Source organism: Dendrobium catenatum, unplaced genomic scaffold (assembly GCF_001605985.2).
Source record: "Dendrobium catenatum unplaced genomic scaffold, ASM160598v2 fragScaff_scaffold_1078, whole genome shotgun sequence".
NCBI lineage: Eukaryota > Viridiplantae > Streptophyta > Magnoliopsida > Asparagales > Orchidaceae > Dendrobium > Dendrobium catenatum.
This window is the reverse complement of record NW_021319540.1, coordinates 108939-124186: the sequence shown is the minus strand read 5'-3', so window position 1 is coordinate 124186 and position 15248 is coordinate 108939. Positions and strand designations below refer to the sequence as shown.

Sequence of the window (15248 nt, the reverse complement as noted above, 5' to 3'; positions counted from 1 at the left end):
CCGACCACCATATACTGCGACAATATCTCCGCCATCGCTATTGCCAAAAATCCGGTCTTTCATGCCCGGACCAAACACATCGAAATCGATTTTCATTTCACCCGACAACACATCGAGGACGGCAACATTATCATTGAACACATCTCCTCAGCAAACCAAGTAGCAGATGCTCTGACTAAGGCGTTACCCATCCAACGCTTCAATGAACTTCGCACCAAATTAACCATCCGGCAACCGAACGGTTAATTTGAGGGAGGCTATTAGCACCTGTATTCACCTCAGCATTTATATTTACACTTCTATCCTCCTGTAGCTATATATACTTGTACCGCTGTTGTTAATAACGACATACATACATTACATTTGTTTGTTTCTCTCTGTTCTCGTTCTTTATCCTCTTTCTCCGTTCTTTCTCCGTCCGCTCGCAAGAGTAACATCAAAATGAAATGCCAGATCAAGCGACAGAACTATATAACAAAATACAAAGAAACCCTGCATCCCTTAAAACCTTAGCCAAAAATAAGAAGTTCATTAGTTCCTAAAATCACTAAAAAAAGTAAAAGGAACAAAGCCCAGATTGTAGACCAATGATGGTGGTTGGAGGTTCATAATCCGACAACAGTGGTTAGATGACCATAATTGAGCAATAGTGTTTGGTGGAGCATAATTAGATGACAATGGTCATGAGATGTTAAAATTAATTGATCTTGGGCTCATTAGATTTATCTCGTTAAAATGCTCGATTTAACTATAAATATATGAGATTTGGAGATTGCTTGGTCCATCAATTAATGACTTCAAGTTGTTAATTATTTTCAGTTGCTTAATCTGGGCTCTCTCGAATATGAATCAGATCACTTTTTGTATCGATGTGCTCTTCTGCTTAAAATGTTCCGTTTAATTATAGTTTCACTAAAATTTAAATTTGAATTATTTGCAGTTTGATTAAAAAAAAATTCAATTCAAATTTGTATCGATAATTTAATTTTTTTACTTCTAAAAAATGTATATATAGATAAATTTAAATGAAATAAATTTAAATTTATATAAATGAAAGCCTATAGCACCATAAATTGTTAATAATTCCTCCTAAATGAAATAAATTTAAATTTACTTCCAAATTCGAAGAGGGTTATTAGATCTTATCGAATTTCAAAATTTATACTTCTAAAAAAAAAGTGTGAAACCATTTCTTTGTTAATCTTAAAATAGTAATTTTATAAACTCAAAATCAATAATAAATACTATAAAAAAATATTAAAACATCACTTTGTTATCTCCAATCCCATTTTTTCATATACAAAGTCTTTGACACAATTAAAACCTTATCAAACATATTATATCTTATTTAAATATTTTTCCCCCTAACATATTATATAAGTTTTTTTATTTAAATATAAAACATTTCAATATTATCAATTAGAAAAATTCTTAGTGGACCATTTCAAAAATAGGTCGATATCTCTAAGGAGGCCATTTCAACTACGCTCATTTTAATTTTTTTTTAAAAATGTAATTAGATTTTTAATTAGGTCATTAGATAATTAATTATGTTTAATTTTTCTTTAAATAGCTTGTTACATATCTAATGCTCATGCTTGAGGAGGTCACATCTCACATAAGTTCTCCTTATTACATTTCTTGCTATTGTAATAAAGTATCAATGTGATGGTATTCTCAACAACTTTTTATGTAAGTTTCAATCATATTAAATGACTAATATACCCCTATGGGCCCCAACTATTTTCCCCAAAATGTTATAATTGGTTAGAGACAACAATTTGGGCAATTGCTTTAATTTATTTATTTATTATTTTACTTAAAATATTATTAGCATATATTTGGGAAGGGAGAGGGGCCTTGATGTAATTTTCTTTGTAGATTTGATAATTATAACGAGTTTATGTTTGTTTGTTTTTTTTAATTATTGTTCGATAGTATCTATAAAAATAATTTTTTGCAGTTTATTTTTACAATAATACATATTTATTAAAGCATATAAGATTGAATGAGTATTATTAATCATTTGACTATAAATTTAGGTTTCATTTGAGACAAATTTTGATCGTTACTTTTTCGTTATTTTATTTTTTAAATTGTACTAAGTTGTAGAAAGCAGCAAAAAAAATGTCCCAAATAAAGATTAAGGCTTAGTTTGGGATGTCTTTCAATTCTTACTATTTTTTAAATCAGCTTTTTAATACAAAAATTAAAATTTTTATACTAAAAAGCTACTTTAAGAAATAATAAAAAAGATTTAACAAGCGAAGTCTTAAACTCATCCAACTTTTTTTTGATAGATAATATACATAAAAATTAATTTTTTTTTAAAAATATTTAATAAGGGGAACACAAAATATATTGAAAATTTTTTAATTTAATGATAGAATAAGGGTAGAAAATTCTCATTTCTTAAGGGGAAAAAAAAAAGGGAAATAGCCATTGAGCTAATTTCATTTCAGGATTGGATCTTTGTATAAGATTCCTACAGTACTGTTCTTGTTATTAAACAGTACTGATCATATTATATGAGAATAATTTTTATTATATGCAATAATTTAATGAATGAGTTAGGATGTACTCTGTACATAGAAAAAAATAATATATTTATTATTTTATTGTTCAAATGTGGAATAAAAAGAAAACATTGTGAATATTCAAATTCTTTTAGAAAGATAAAAAGGATTGGAAAATCTTTTCAAAATAAAAAGTAAAAAAGAAATGCCATTTGAAATCTAAATGAAGAAAATAGAGAAAAAAAACTTATAAAAAGTTTTGTTTTTCTTTGATGATCATTTACTCTTTTAAGAAATTCATAATCAAAATAAAAACAAAAATTTAAAATTTTTGAATAATTCCTCATAAATGGTAAGGATCCATCATTAGCAAAATTTAATAAGATAAATTTTACCAAAAATTTATTTTCTATTTATGATATGAAGATGAGATTAAAAATATTATTTTTAAAGTTGGTAAAACAATTTTTTAGGAAAAAAATCAATAGGTTAAATGAGGAAGTTTCTTCTGCCTGGTGTGATGTGGGGGTGGAATGGTGAACAAAAAATAAATGCGCTGGATAGTGACAAATCGGACGTCATTGTTCTAAGAAGGTAGTTTGTTCTTGTGGGAGATTTTGTTATCTGGGATCCCTTTCTTTCTTTATCAATCCGTGGCCCAGCAGATCGATAACAATCTAAAATCTCTTGCTTCTTTCAGTTGCTATGGAGGATTTCTAGCATTACGACCCACTTCTCCTCTCCACTTCCACCTTCTCTTCTCGTTGGTGGAGAAAAGCTCCCTCTTTTTTCAGTCTTGCCTTTTCCTGGCCTATTTTTTCTGTTCTTGGCTTGTTCTTGTTCATGTTCACAGTTTTCCTGTGGATGAAATGTGCTTTTGGGTTCTTTGTTCCTTGATGTAGAACCGGTGGCGCGGCATTTACAGAAATTGGATAGTGGAGGGGGTATTTAGAGTCAAGGTACTATCTTTTTACTGTTTTTTTAAATTTGATTTTGGTTATAGATCGATTTGATTTAATATTAAATTTAAAAGTTTTTGTTTTGATTGTTTGGGGCGATTTGTGATTGTAGATGAGTTTTTGTGCTGTTTCTTTCTTCTCATTCTCGTCTGTGGATTGACTTTTAACTTGGTTGTGATTCTAACTTTCTGGATTTTGTTTCTTTTTCTTTTTTTAGTGATTTTAGGAACTAATGAACTTCTTATTTTTGGCTAGGGTTTTGAAGGATGCAGGGTTTCTTTGTATTTTGTTATATAGTTCTGTCGCTTGATCTGGCATTTCATTTTCATGTTACTCTGTGCAATTATTATTTGATTGACAATATGTGCTTGATAATTCCTCTCCAACATTAGGATTTGACCTTTTGTTTGTTAGTCAATTTCCATGATTTTGTTTAATATCTACTAACAGGAAATCTGATTGTACTTCATATATATATGCATTTAAATGATCTTTTGAAAGGGTAGAAATTTGCCACTGGTACCCAAGGCATCTGAAATCTACAAGCCCTGCTTGATCATTTTAGTTTGGAACTTCAATCATTTGAAATTTATTACTGGTATTCTTCATGGTGTAGATATTAGATACGAGGCACTAGTCCCCTCTTCTTCATCTTTTGCTTATTTTTCTGAAGGATTAAAATTGGAACCTCGAACTTTCTCATGACAAATCACTGGAGATTTTACGTTCTAAAGCAACATTCACAAGAACATGTCAGTAGCTGAGTCTGGACAACTCATTTCATGTGTTCGCACACAATTATAGAGTATTGAGTTTCATCTGCTATTGATATAATTTGTGTTTTTACATTCTTTGGAACGATTGCAATTTTGTAAATTTGTTTTTATTTGCTTGATCTAATCGATTGTACCTGTATTTTGGAGGATGTTTCAACTACAATTGCAATTTTGAAACTAATTGCAATTTTGAAACTGGCCAATGCATCATGAGGCAGAATTTATCACATTAAAACCAGGATAACATTCTGTAATGTACTGGTTCCCATCTTTATACTAGATTCATTAGAATATTATCATATTACCATATTAGAATTATTATATTATTATTTCCACATATGCTCAATAATTATTAGTAATATATAGTATTTATTAGGAAAATATAGTATTTGTTATTTGGAATATATTCTTGTTATTTAGGAATGTTGCATCCTAGAATATTCGCGGCGATAGAGAGTGATATAATTTAGCATCTTAGCTTTGTACAAAGATCCAGCACACAAACATGTAAGAGAGTATGGTTATAACGTTCATAAGAGGCAACATAATTTTTATGTGGAAACTCCTGTAAATAAGAAAAGCCATGAGGTCTGACCCAATTTAAATGAATCCACTAGTGTTTGCAATTGATTACAAATGAGGACCTTTCTTAGGAGGAAGACATTGGCGTGATGTAGCAAATATACATAATATAGAGTGCATTATATGGTGGGAGTTGGAAGAATCAGTGTTGATATGTTCATTTAGTTGGCAAGACCATAGTCGGCGAGCGATGTAGGTTGGAAGGACCGTAGTCAGATGACAGTGGTTGGAAGGACCTTAGGCAAACGAAAGTGGTAGGAAGGACTATAATTGGGCAACGAAGGTTGGAAAAACTGTAGTCGGGCAACGAAGGTCGAAAAGATCGTAGTTAGGCGACGGTAGTCGGAAGGACTATAGTTGGAGATGGTAGTCCGAAGGACCATAATTGGCAGGCGACGGAGATTGGGAGGACCGTAGTTGGTAGATGATAGAGGTCGGAAAGACCGCAATCAAGCGATGGTGGTCAGAATGACCGTAGTCGACAGGCGATGGAGGTCAGAAGGACCGTAGTTGGAAATAGTGGTTGGAATGACCATAATTTATGGCGATAGAGGTTGTGAGGACTGTAATTGGTAGATAACAGAGGTCAGAAAGACCGTAGCCAAGCGACAGTAGTCGGAAGAATCGTAGTCGGGCGATGATTGTCAGAAGATCCTTAGTTGACGATGGCGGTTGGAAAGACCGTTGTCGGTAGGCGACGAAGGTCGAGACCTTCGTTGGCGGGCGATGGAGGTCTGGAGGACCGTAGTTTGTGGACGGTGGTCTGGAAGAATTCCGACGATGGTTGGCAAACGAGCGGAAGTCCAGTGGTGGTCAAAGAACAGGTGGAAGTCCGGCGGTGATTGGGAAGAACTCCGGCAGTGTTCAGTGGCAAGTAAGCTCCCAATTCTTCCTTTCTCTTCCCCCTTTCTTCCCTCCTTCCTTTTTCTTCCTTTCTTATGTGAAGAATCGGGGCTTATTTATAGATTTCTGGGAGTGGCATAGCTTGTAAATATGTAAAAGATCAAGTTCAAGTTGGGAGTGTTAGGATAGATGGCCGATATTGACTCCTTCGATCATAGACCATTGATCAAGCCTTTAGGTGCCTTAATGATGTCAGAATTGAGCGAACTTGAGCTTGTTGGACTCGTCTCGTCGAGCCGCTCGATTTGATCGTAAGCATGTCATATTCGGATATCATTTGGTAGCCCAATTAATGCTCTGAAGCTTTCAAATATACTTTGAACCTTTGATTTTGACCCCTTTGGGCTCGGATTGAATCAAATTTGATGTCGTTGGGTTCGTCTCCTTGAGATGTTCAATTTGACTATAAGTTTGCTGAAATTGGAGATCAAATGGTTCCGATTTTAATTTTGGAAGTTTATAATTCATATTTGCATCATGATTGGTGCCAGATTAAGACAATTTTTGGTGACATATCAAGGATATTCTCCTTTATTGTATTTTCGCTATTCTTTTTTTTCTTTTCCCTTTTTATAGACATATTTGTAATAACATCATAATCAATCAAGCAAATATGTAGCCATTTATATTTTTTATCATGGTATCAAAGCCTGCTCTAAGTCTTCGTTTTCTTATCCTGTCTTGACGATCATGTGATGATCCCATCTAATAAAGTCTCATCTTGATCTCGCTCGACGAACAACGATTCATCTTCATCTCCTATTATGAATATCCTATGAGGATCTCATGAAGATTGCGTGACTTGCGGATCTTGTAAAGATACCATGCGAATACTGACTCATGACAATTCTGTTAGCTTTTGCCCTGACAATGACTAGGTCAGCGCCCCGATCTGTTGGTTATTTTTAGTTTCCTTGAGAACATCACGTTCTAGTTTTGATCAGTAATTTTAGAAAGTTCTTAATTACTTCTCAATTCTTCTTGAATACTCAAACTCTCAATACTCCTTATTGTAGCACCATTTGTTAGTGTGTGTATGGGCAGAGAGGGGGAATGTTAGAATTATATGTTATGTATCCATATTAGAATGATTGTATTATCATCATAGTTTTATTGCATATGCTTAATATTTATTATGAAATTATAGTATTAATCTTTGGAATATATCCTCATTATTGAGGATATTCTCCTTTATTATATTTTCCTTATTACCCGTTTCTTGCCTTTTATGTAAGTCGATTTGTACCAGCATCATAATCATTTCTATAGTATTAGAATATTATGTAATCATATTAGGATTATTATATTAAAATAATGATATTATCATATATTCTTAATATTTATTAGTAATCTATAGTATTTGTTATTGGAATATATTCTTACTATTGAGGATGTTCTACTTTATTGTATTTTCCTGATTACTCTTTTCTCTTGATTTTATAGAAGTATATTTGTACTAGCATTGTAATCAATCAAGCAAAGATGTAATCTTTCATGTTTTCTTGTCACTTTTACATGCTACAAAATATATAGTTATGCTATTTCGCAACTAGTGCATCTTTTAGTGCTTTCAAATGTGTACTGGAGAGATATTTACTAAGTCTTTAACATTCTTTATTCAATTGCTATTTGGAATTTTCGTAGGAATGGGGACAAAAGTTCAGTTTAAAAGTTACATTCCTATACACAATGTGATGAGAAATAAAAATGAGCATTCAAGCAACAGCTGGTCCTGGTACTATCAGGATAATGCATTAAGTGGTCATCTCTATGATGGGTCATTGTTAAGAGAAGCAAATGGCTATTCACTGTGCGATAAAGAAATGCTAAAGCGCACGATGCTTGAACATGAAGCTACTTTTACAAAACAGGTATCAATTATCTGAGTTTTGATGTTCTATATAGCTCAATATGAACACATTTGAGTATTTTTGTCATCTTTTTCGCTTGTTCCTTTGGTTCTATAACTGCAGCTCAAATTACCGTGAAATTATTTTGTGCGGACGCCGAACGCAGTTTACGATCCGGAGATCAACCAGAATGCGTCACGTCAGCAGTACTGAGCTGGGTATCGAGAGATACCGAGCAGGGGGTGACGCGACGCATTCTGATTGGTCTCTGTACGGCGTTCGGCATCCGCATAGAATAATTTCACCAAATTACCATGCTTGTTATTTCAAAACCTTGATGAGCTTGTAAGATTTCTCTCATATTATGTTCCATGTATATAGAGGAAACTTTCTCTATTTTAAACTAGCATTTTTTAAAAAAAAAATTTTAAACAACATGTTTGCATGAGAGTATTAAATAATTAACATTCAAAATCTAGCACTTGGAATAACATATTCATATTTTTTTTTGAGCAATCAGTTTGATGATTTCATTGCACTGACTTTTTTCTTCATCTTGTTTTTTGAATTATTCAGGTATCTGAACTTCACCGACTTTATAGAATACAGAAGGAATTGATGAATGAGCTTAAAAATAGAGAAAAACTGAAACTCTGCAGTACATTTCAGACAAATTTATTTGCTTCCCACATGCTATCTGAAGCTACGGAGGAATTACAGCAGATGCCTTACGTTTCTGCACTAAGCAGCCATGGTACCACAGGCAGTGGTATGGAACTACCCTTAAAACATTTTAAAGAAAGTGGTACAAGATATTTTCAAATACCAGTAGAAACTGCAGGTCCTTCTATCGAGGGTAATTTTTATGACCCTAAAACCATAAAATTTCCCAGAAAGAATTTTGACCTCCACCTTCCAGCTGAAGTGTACATTGATATCGATGACGACCCTATAACAGATAAACAGAACAAGCCTTATCTCAAAGTTGCTAATCCATCAAGCATAACACATAATGCAGATGATGATAATAATGTGAGGTTGTCTCCCAGGAGCAAAGCTGATGGCAGTATAAATGGTAATTCGATGCAAAGTATACATCACAGTCTCGAAAATGTCTCACCAAGAGTGGTATTGGATGATCTCAATGAACCTTTAAAACCTTCGAGCTATGAGGAAGGAGGAGACTTCCATTTTTCCCAAGTTATTGGCTCATCAATGGAACATGAAGAGATTATGAAAGATCAGCTCCATTCAAACAAAAGTTCTTTGTGCAGGGATTTCTTCTTGGGAAACCCAAGGCGAAAACAGACAGCCTCTAACTCTGTAATATCAGATAAGGTGGAATGCCTCCAGGGGTGGCAATCATCTACCACTGCATCAGGTAAAACTTCCAACTATCAGTGATGATATTACTGGTTAACAGGTATTTTGTATAATTTAGATCTAGTATGGTTACAAGCTATATTTACATAGATTTGCACCTCTTCAGGTGGTAAATAGAATTGTTAAGGAATAGCAAGTCGTTCTTCTTCAGAAATTATGAAGTAGTTTTGTGTGAGATGCTATAGCTTACCAGTTTTAGAATTTATAAGTTCTTTTGTTGATGTTTTTATATTTAACAAAAGGTTTTAATTTTTTTTTTGTTTTCCAAAATCTTTATATAAGCAGTGAATGTTAATATTAGCTTAAAGTTAAGAACCGAAAACATGTTACTGTTTTTGGATTTTATTGAATTATGAAGTGTAAAACAATCATTTTATTATATTTAACTAATATTGCAGAGTACTGATTTCGTGAAACTACATGCCATGGTTCTTTCAAAAGAATATCAAGCCACCATAATCCTACTTGCCACTGTTAAAATGGCTCTTTTAAAATTTTCTTTCTCTTAATCTTCTTTTTAACTATGGGATGTGCATGGCATCTACTATGAGGATAGTTTGCATTTTGCTTCTTTTATTATAATTTTGTTCTTCAATTATTTTCAGTTTTTTTTAATTTTATATAAGTTATCTGAGATAGATTTTATTTGTTTTATATGTTTTTCTATTGCTATTTTTAAGTGTCATGTATGATAATTAAATAAAAAATCTTTGTTATATGCTGAATGGTACATCCTTCGAATGGAAAAAAAAAATTTAAAAAGGTGATTCCAAGAAAACTAGTGCCGTCCGAGCCCAAGTTTCTTAGTTGTGCCTTTATGGAACTGTCGATGCAAGTGCCCTTCCTTGGGGAGGTTAAGACTCGGGCGGCTTTCTTACTCCTTGAAGCAGCTTTTTAGTTAATTTTTTACTAAGCTGCTTTAAGATGAAGTAAGAAAGCCATGCAAATGAAGTCTAAATCAGCCTGGTGAATTCGTCTGCAACCTCAATGAACCCCAATGAGTCTGCCACCAGCCGCAAAAATTTGAAGAACCCCCTTCCTATCTATCAATGAACCCCAACAAAACTTCCAATACCATGTTTATTCCAAGCTAGCTGTTGGCTCCAGTTTAGAAATAAGTTCTCAATCAAGTTATTTATTCATTCAAATTCATTGAACTCTCTTATCTCTTGGCCGTGAAAAATAATAGATTTGAAAACTTAAAAGAGATATCCCCAGAGTTATCTTTCGCAGCAAATTCCCAAGTAAACACATCCTCAGGAGATCTATATCTTTTTCCCAGGGGATATTTCAAAAGTTGAAGATGTGGGAAACACAAAGCATATTCTACATTTGTAGATTGAGAGGGCACAACACATTCTTAGGGCATACAGGAAGCCAGTGTGCTACAATAGGAAGATGAATGACTGCAATGCACCTATGCATATCTAAGAACTTTTTTGTGTTGTGCTGTGTAATGCTAACTTTTTCTTACAACACTAATTTGCTATACGACAGAGAAATTATACGGCTGTGCATTAATCTTTATATTTCACGAAATAGCATTGCGATTTGCGGAGAATATGGAAGATATTCCATTTGTTAACCATCTTAATATTGTCATATCTTTTTATTATGATTTCCTCTGAACTCGGCTTCTTTCTATGTGATCAAGTTTTTATTTAGCAATGCCATGTTTAACAATGGGTTTTGGGTATCAGAATTCCATTTTGCTCTAATCTGGAGTGCTTGCACTTAAAACTTTTTATGAGACTTAGCTAGTTTTTAGATAAATAAACACAAAGTAAAGAGTATTAAGTCAACGCGAGGATCCAGTCAATTTTGCATGTTCTTTGGCACATTTCGGGAAGCCCATAAGGGGAATTCACACGAACTTCAATTCTCAAGTGTAGAAATGCACTTTAGCACAAACACTCCACGTAAGTAGATTTTGTTAGGTGGATATTATAACCATTGTCTAGTCAAGCAATCTCTAATTAAGTATTACAATCGAAAAGTAAAAGATTCAGCTATATTATTCGATTGCCAAATTTAGTGGATTTTATCTCAACAGATGAAAGAGTTTGGTATGAAAACTGATTACCTGTTTGCCAACTTTTTTACTTGGTCTTTGTCCTCAAAGGCTTTTGCATGACACATACACTGAAGATTGAAGAGAAATTTGTGCAGTCACCATGAGTGTAATTTGTGCCTTTCAGTCACCAACTCACTATCGGTTAACTTTGTGTTCCTTAATGCCACCATGTATGATCCTCACCGGCTCATATCTTTTGCAGGTAAAATTAGAAGCACGGCAAGTGGTTCTCATGGTGGATTATGTGATAAGGTGTTCTCAGTCATATCTCAACTTGTAGAGGAGAAACCAAATAATTGTGACGAGTATGATTTATCCAGGCGAAAAAAGAGTGATAAATGGATTGGAGAAACTCCAAGTCCTGATACTGAACCCTTTAAAAGTACTTCAAAGCTGCCCAACTTGAACAGTTCTGAGTTGCTTGTTTCTCAAGTTCTTCATCCATTAGCAAAATTTTCTCACTTGGATGATTCAAGTATTTCATCTGCATCATTTTCAGCTTGGAGAAATCTAAATGGTGTGAAACAAATACCAACTGCGGCTCAGCTACTTCCAAGTTTCAATGATTATGCAGTTAATAATTGTAGGAAAACTGATGCAACTTTTCAGAACCCATGCAATCCATGTGATAATGTACAATATGTTGATGGTAATTTGAAGAAGAGAGTCAAAGTGGACTTATCTTCCTGTCAGAATGATTTTCATCAGGATCTGAAATTAGATAGCATTTTTAATACACAGACATGCCTCCCACTAATTATTAGTGGAAAATCTAGCCAAACAAATTGCTTGGATAATGTAACCCTTGAGAACTACAATGTTCCTGCAGATCCAGAGTGTTCTGGTGTGAAACAATCATTGGTGCCTTCTTGGCTCAGAAAAACACAAGCTCCACCTGACTCTGCAGGTATAGAACAATCTGCCTCTCAGCTTATGAGCCTGATATCTGACCCTAATGTTGTGGCTCCATCAGTCAACGAGCAGAAGAATAACAAGAAAGTTTCTGCTTCCATCTGTACCCTTGTTGACGCATCTTCTTCCTTGCCTGTAATGGAAAGGAATGAAGCGTCTTGTAGCTTGAGCAGCAAGAGAATTTTGCAATTTGAAAGCATTCAACAAGGTGTCGAGTGTGACTTGAGCAGTGTAGACTCTCTTGCTAGCTTGCCTAAAGATAAGTTACCATCATCTCTCCCCACGGCAAATTTCTCTACTAAAATTTCACCCAAGATTGATCTGGAAAGACTATTAAATGCTGCTGAAGAAAAAAGCAAAAAGGTGAATTGCAATTTGATTACTGCCAATAAAGAAGCTGACCTCAAGCTAATAAATGGCAATCATGAGGTTCATATTAGAGAGGCAGCAGAAAATCTTGTTGCAATGTCATTACTAATCGATAATCATTCTCATGATATTACTTGTCCATCAATCCCAAATTCCTTTGATACTTTATATTGGTTTGCAAATTTTATTACATCAACAGAAGTGGGTACTGGAATCTCTGGAGAACAACCTTCGCATTTTGATGATGAGGTTGATGGCTTGGATTTGTTTGAATACATGACTCTGAAGTTGAAAGAAATTAAGGAAGATGAGTTTTTCCATAAACTGCAAGAAAATCAGAATTATGATGATACAAGCTCTGCTTTGATGCCTATAAGTAGATCTCAAAGGGGTCTGGCAAGGAAAAGGCGGCAACGAAGAGATTTTCAGAAGGATATATTACCAGGCCTCACATCATTGTCCAGGCATGAGATTTTTGAGGATCTTCAGAATTTTGAGGGTATAATGAGAGCTTCAGGAAAGTCATTTAAGGCTGGTTCATCAAAAAGGAGCACAAGCCATAAGGCATCAAAATGGCAATCCAAAGCAAGACAAAGGCTTAGAAGTTTAGCTATCACTGTTACTAAAGCGAAAGTTGGCTCATTACAAAACAAAGATGCAAATAATAAACAAGAGATTAGTACAACAGGTATATTGGGTTGGGGAAGGACAACAAGGAGGTGTCATAGGACGAGACTTTTGCCAGGTAATTTATCGGTTTCCTTAGCATGAATTCTTCACAATTAGATAATCTCGGTGGTCATGAATCATAATATATATAGAGAAAAAAAATGCAGGTGTGAATTTTCAGTGCATTGTAAATATTCTCATGTTTTCATTAAGGTTTTATTATGTGATTTTTAAGTAAACAAAATTTGTATATTTTTATAACAAAGTCAACATTTATCTTTTTTGTCAAATGGAAAATAGAATTGTTGACATTAAATCACTTGCAATATTATTTATTGATCATTTTTATAACAATGTCAACGAAATGATCTTTCTTTATTAGATTTAAACAAGAATTTAACTTTTAAAAATACATAATGGAAAAAAAGGATTCATGTAGCCGACCACATGTAGTGGGACGAAGGCTTGATATTGTTGTTGTTGTATTAGGATGATATGATTGGATGCCTGAGATTTCACTCGTTGTCTCGGTTACATCATTTCTTATTAGATTTTTTTAGAGTAGTGATTGCGTTGCCTTCACGGTAATCTGCAAAAGATAAACATGAATCATGGTACTTGGCTTTCTAGAGTGCTAAAGCTGCATATATCAACGTTAATTCATACCTTACATTGATAGGTAGCTTCATTTTATTAATGCTTTCTTTATATATATTTCATTGAATAAAGAGAGTCCTGGAAAAGTATTTCTTCTTTCATACTTCCATGAATTTGCTTCTAGTTTTACAAGCCGTGACAGAAGGGAGAGATTATTCTGTGCGGACACCGGATGGAGAGAATTGTCTAGTTTTCTCTTTGTCTACAGTAAAAGCGCTTTATATTGTAGACAGAGAAAAAATCAGGTGATTCTTTCTGTCCGGTGTCCGCACAGAATAAAAGTTGAATAGAAGGTCATGTTTAACTTAAATAGAATTTGTTACTTGCCATGCAAAATTCTTATAAAATTATTTTAGAGATTTGAATTGCTCACATTTTTTCACATTTTGTCATCATAATATATAAGATATATGAATTGATTTGGCTAAGTTAAAATAATCATATCACGATGTTTGTTTGGGAGCGCAAGAGTTAAGTATTGTAGAATGTTCACAGTAGCTCTGTAATTAGTCTTGGATCAATGAGCTTAGAGCCTGAGTGAAGAGTAATTGTTGATGAAAATGCAATTTGTGCATTAAAGTGTTGCACAATAGTGATGAGAAAAATGAGATAATAATGTCATTAATATAAACTATAAGATATATATGTGCATCAATAGTGATGAGAAAAATGAGAAATGCATTAGCCAGAGAGTTGGTGATATCATAAGCAACTAGAAATTGTCACAGCTCATGGTAGTAGAAATGAGTTGCTTTCTTAAGGCCATAAAAGCTTTTGCAAAGCTTGTACACATATATAGGATATCCCCTGTTGATGAAGCTTAGGAGTTGGATCATGAAGACGTTCCTTAGAGAGAGAGAGCCTTGGAGAAAGGCATTACTGGCATCCAACATATGCTTGACATAACCAAAATAGAGTCAAGGAGGTTGGTGCGAGTAGGTTGATTGTAAATGCATCAAGACTATTGATTTCAGTAGGTTGCGAAGAGGCGAGTTGTTATAAGCGATGTGATGGGTGTCTTAGGCTTCATTTAGGATGACTTTCTTTCTTCTTCTTAAAGCAGCCTTCTTGTACTAAAAAGCTACTTTGAAGTAGTAAGAAAGCCTTCCCAAACGAAGCCTAACTTGCTTCTGGTGAAGGGCGTGTCAATCCCATGCGGAGATACTGTTGTTTTACCGTGCTGTCATGGGATTGATGGAATGTGTTGTTGAGCGTAATGGCACAAAGGATAGGTTGTGCAATGGGAAGCTAACAGAGGACCCTATGGATGGGGTTATGGTTGTCAAAATTGGGTCATGGGTCGGGCAACTGACCTGCTTTTGCAAATGGGTCGATTTTCTGAACCCGAACCCGACTCGCTTCGGATATGGTTTAATAATTTTTTTTTATTTAATTCGATTTATTTAAATCAAAATTAAATTATGATAAGATTTACTTCAATCAATTTAAAATAAATCAAACTATTTTTTAGAAATATCATTTACTCATTTCATAACAATCTTTTAAAACTCTCCTCAATTAATTAAAAATGGGTCAAACCGGGTTGATATAGGATTTCTGGGTCAAACCGAACCTCATCTGGTTTTACAAACGGATTG

General features: G+C 33.9%; 1 protein-coding gene across 1 annotated transcript; it reads left to right on the top strand.

Moving 5' to 3' along the window:
* Positions 1–3181: 3181 nt before the first annotated feature.
* LOC110115596 lies at positions 3182–13309 on the top strand. The gene is made up of 4 exons (XM_028698395.1): positions 3182–3475; positions 7381–7607; positions 8163–8967; positions 11246–13309. Exons 2-4 carry the CDS (start codon positions 7383–7385, stop codon positions 13093–13095), a joined length of 2880 nt encoding a protein of 959 aa, XP_028554228.1. The 5' UTR covers positions 3182–3475; positions 7381–7382; the 3' UTR covers positions 13096–13309.
* Positions 13310–15248: the final 1939 nt, after the last annotated feature.

What these genes read in the sequence shown, in the direction of transcription:
- LOC110115596 (XM_028698395.1), top strand. Translation starts at nt 7,383, where the DNA reads ATGGGGACAAAAGTTCAGTTTAAAAGTTACATTCCTATACACAATGTG. An exon ending in AAGCTACTTTTACAAAACAG is followed by an intron (nt 7,608 to 8,162) that starts GTATCAATTATC and finishes TGAATTATTCAG; the next exon opens with GTATCTGAACTTCACCGACT. An exon ending in ATCATCTACCACTGCATCAG is followed by an intron (nt 8,968 to 11,245) that starts GTAAAACTTCCA and finishes TATCTTTTGCAG; the next exon opens with GTAAAATTAGAAGCACGGCA.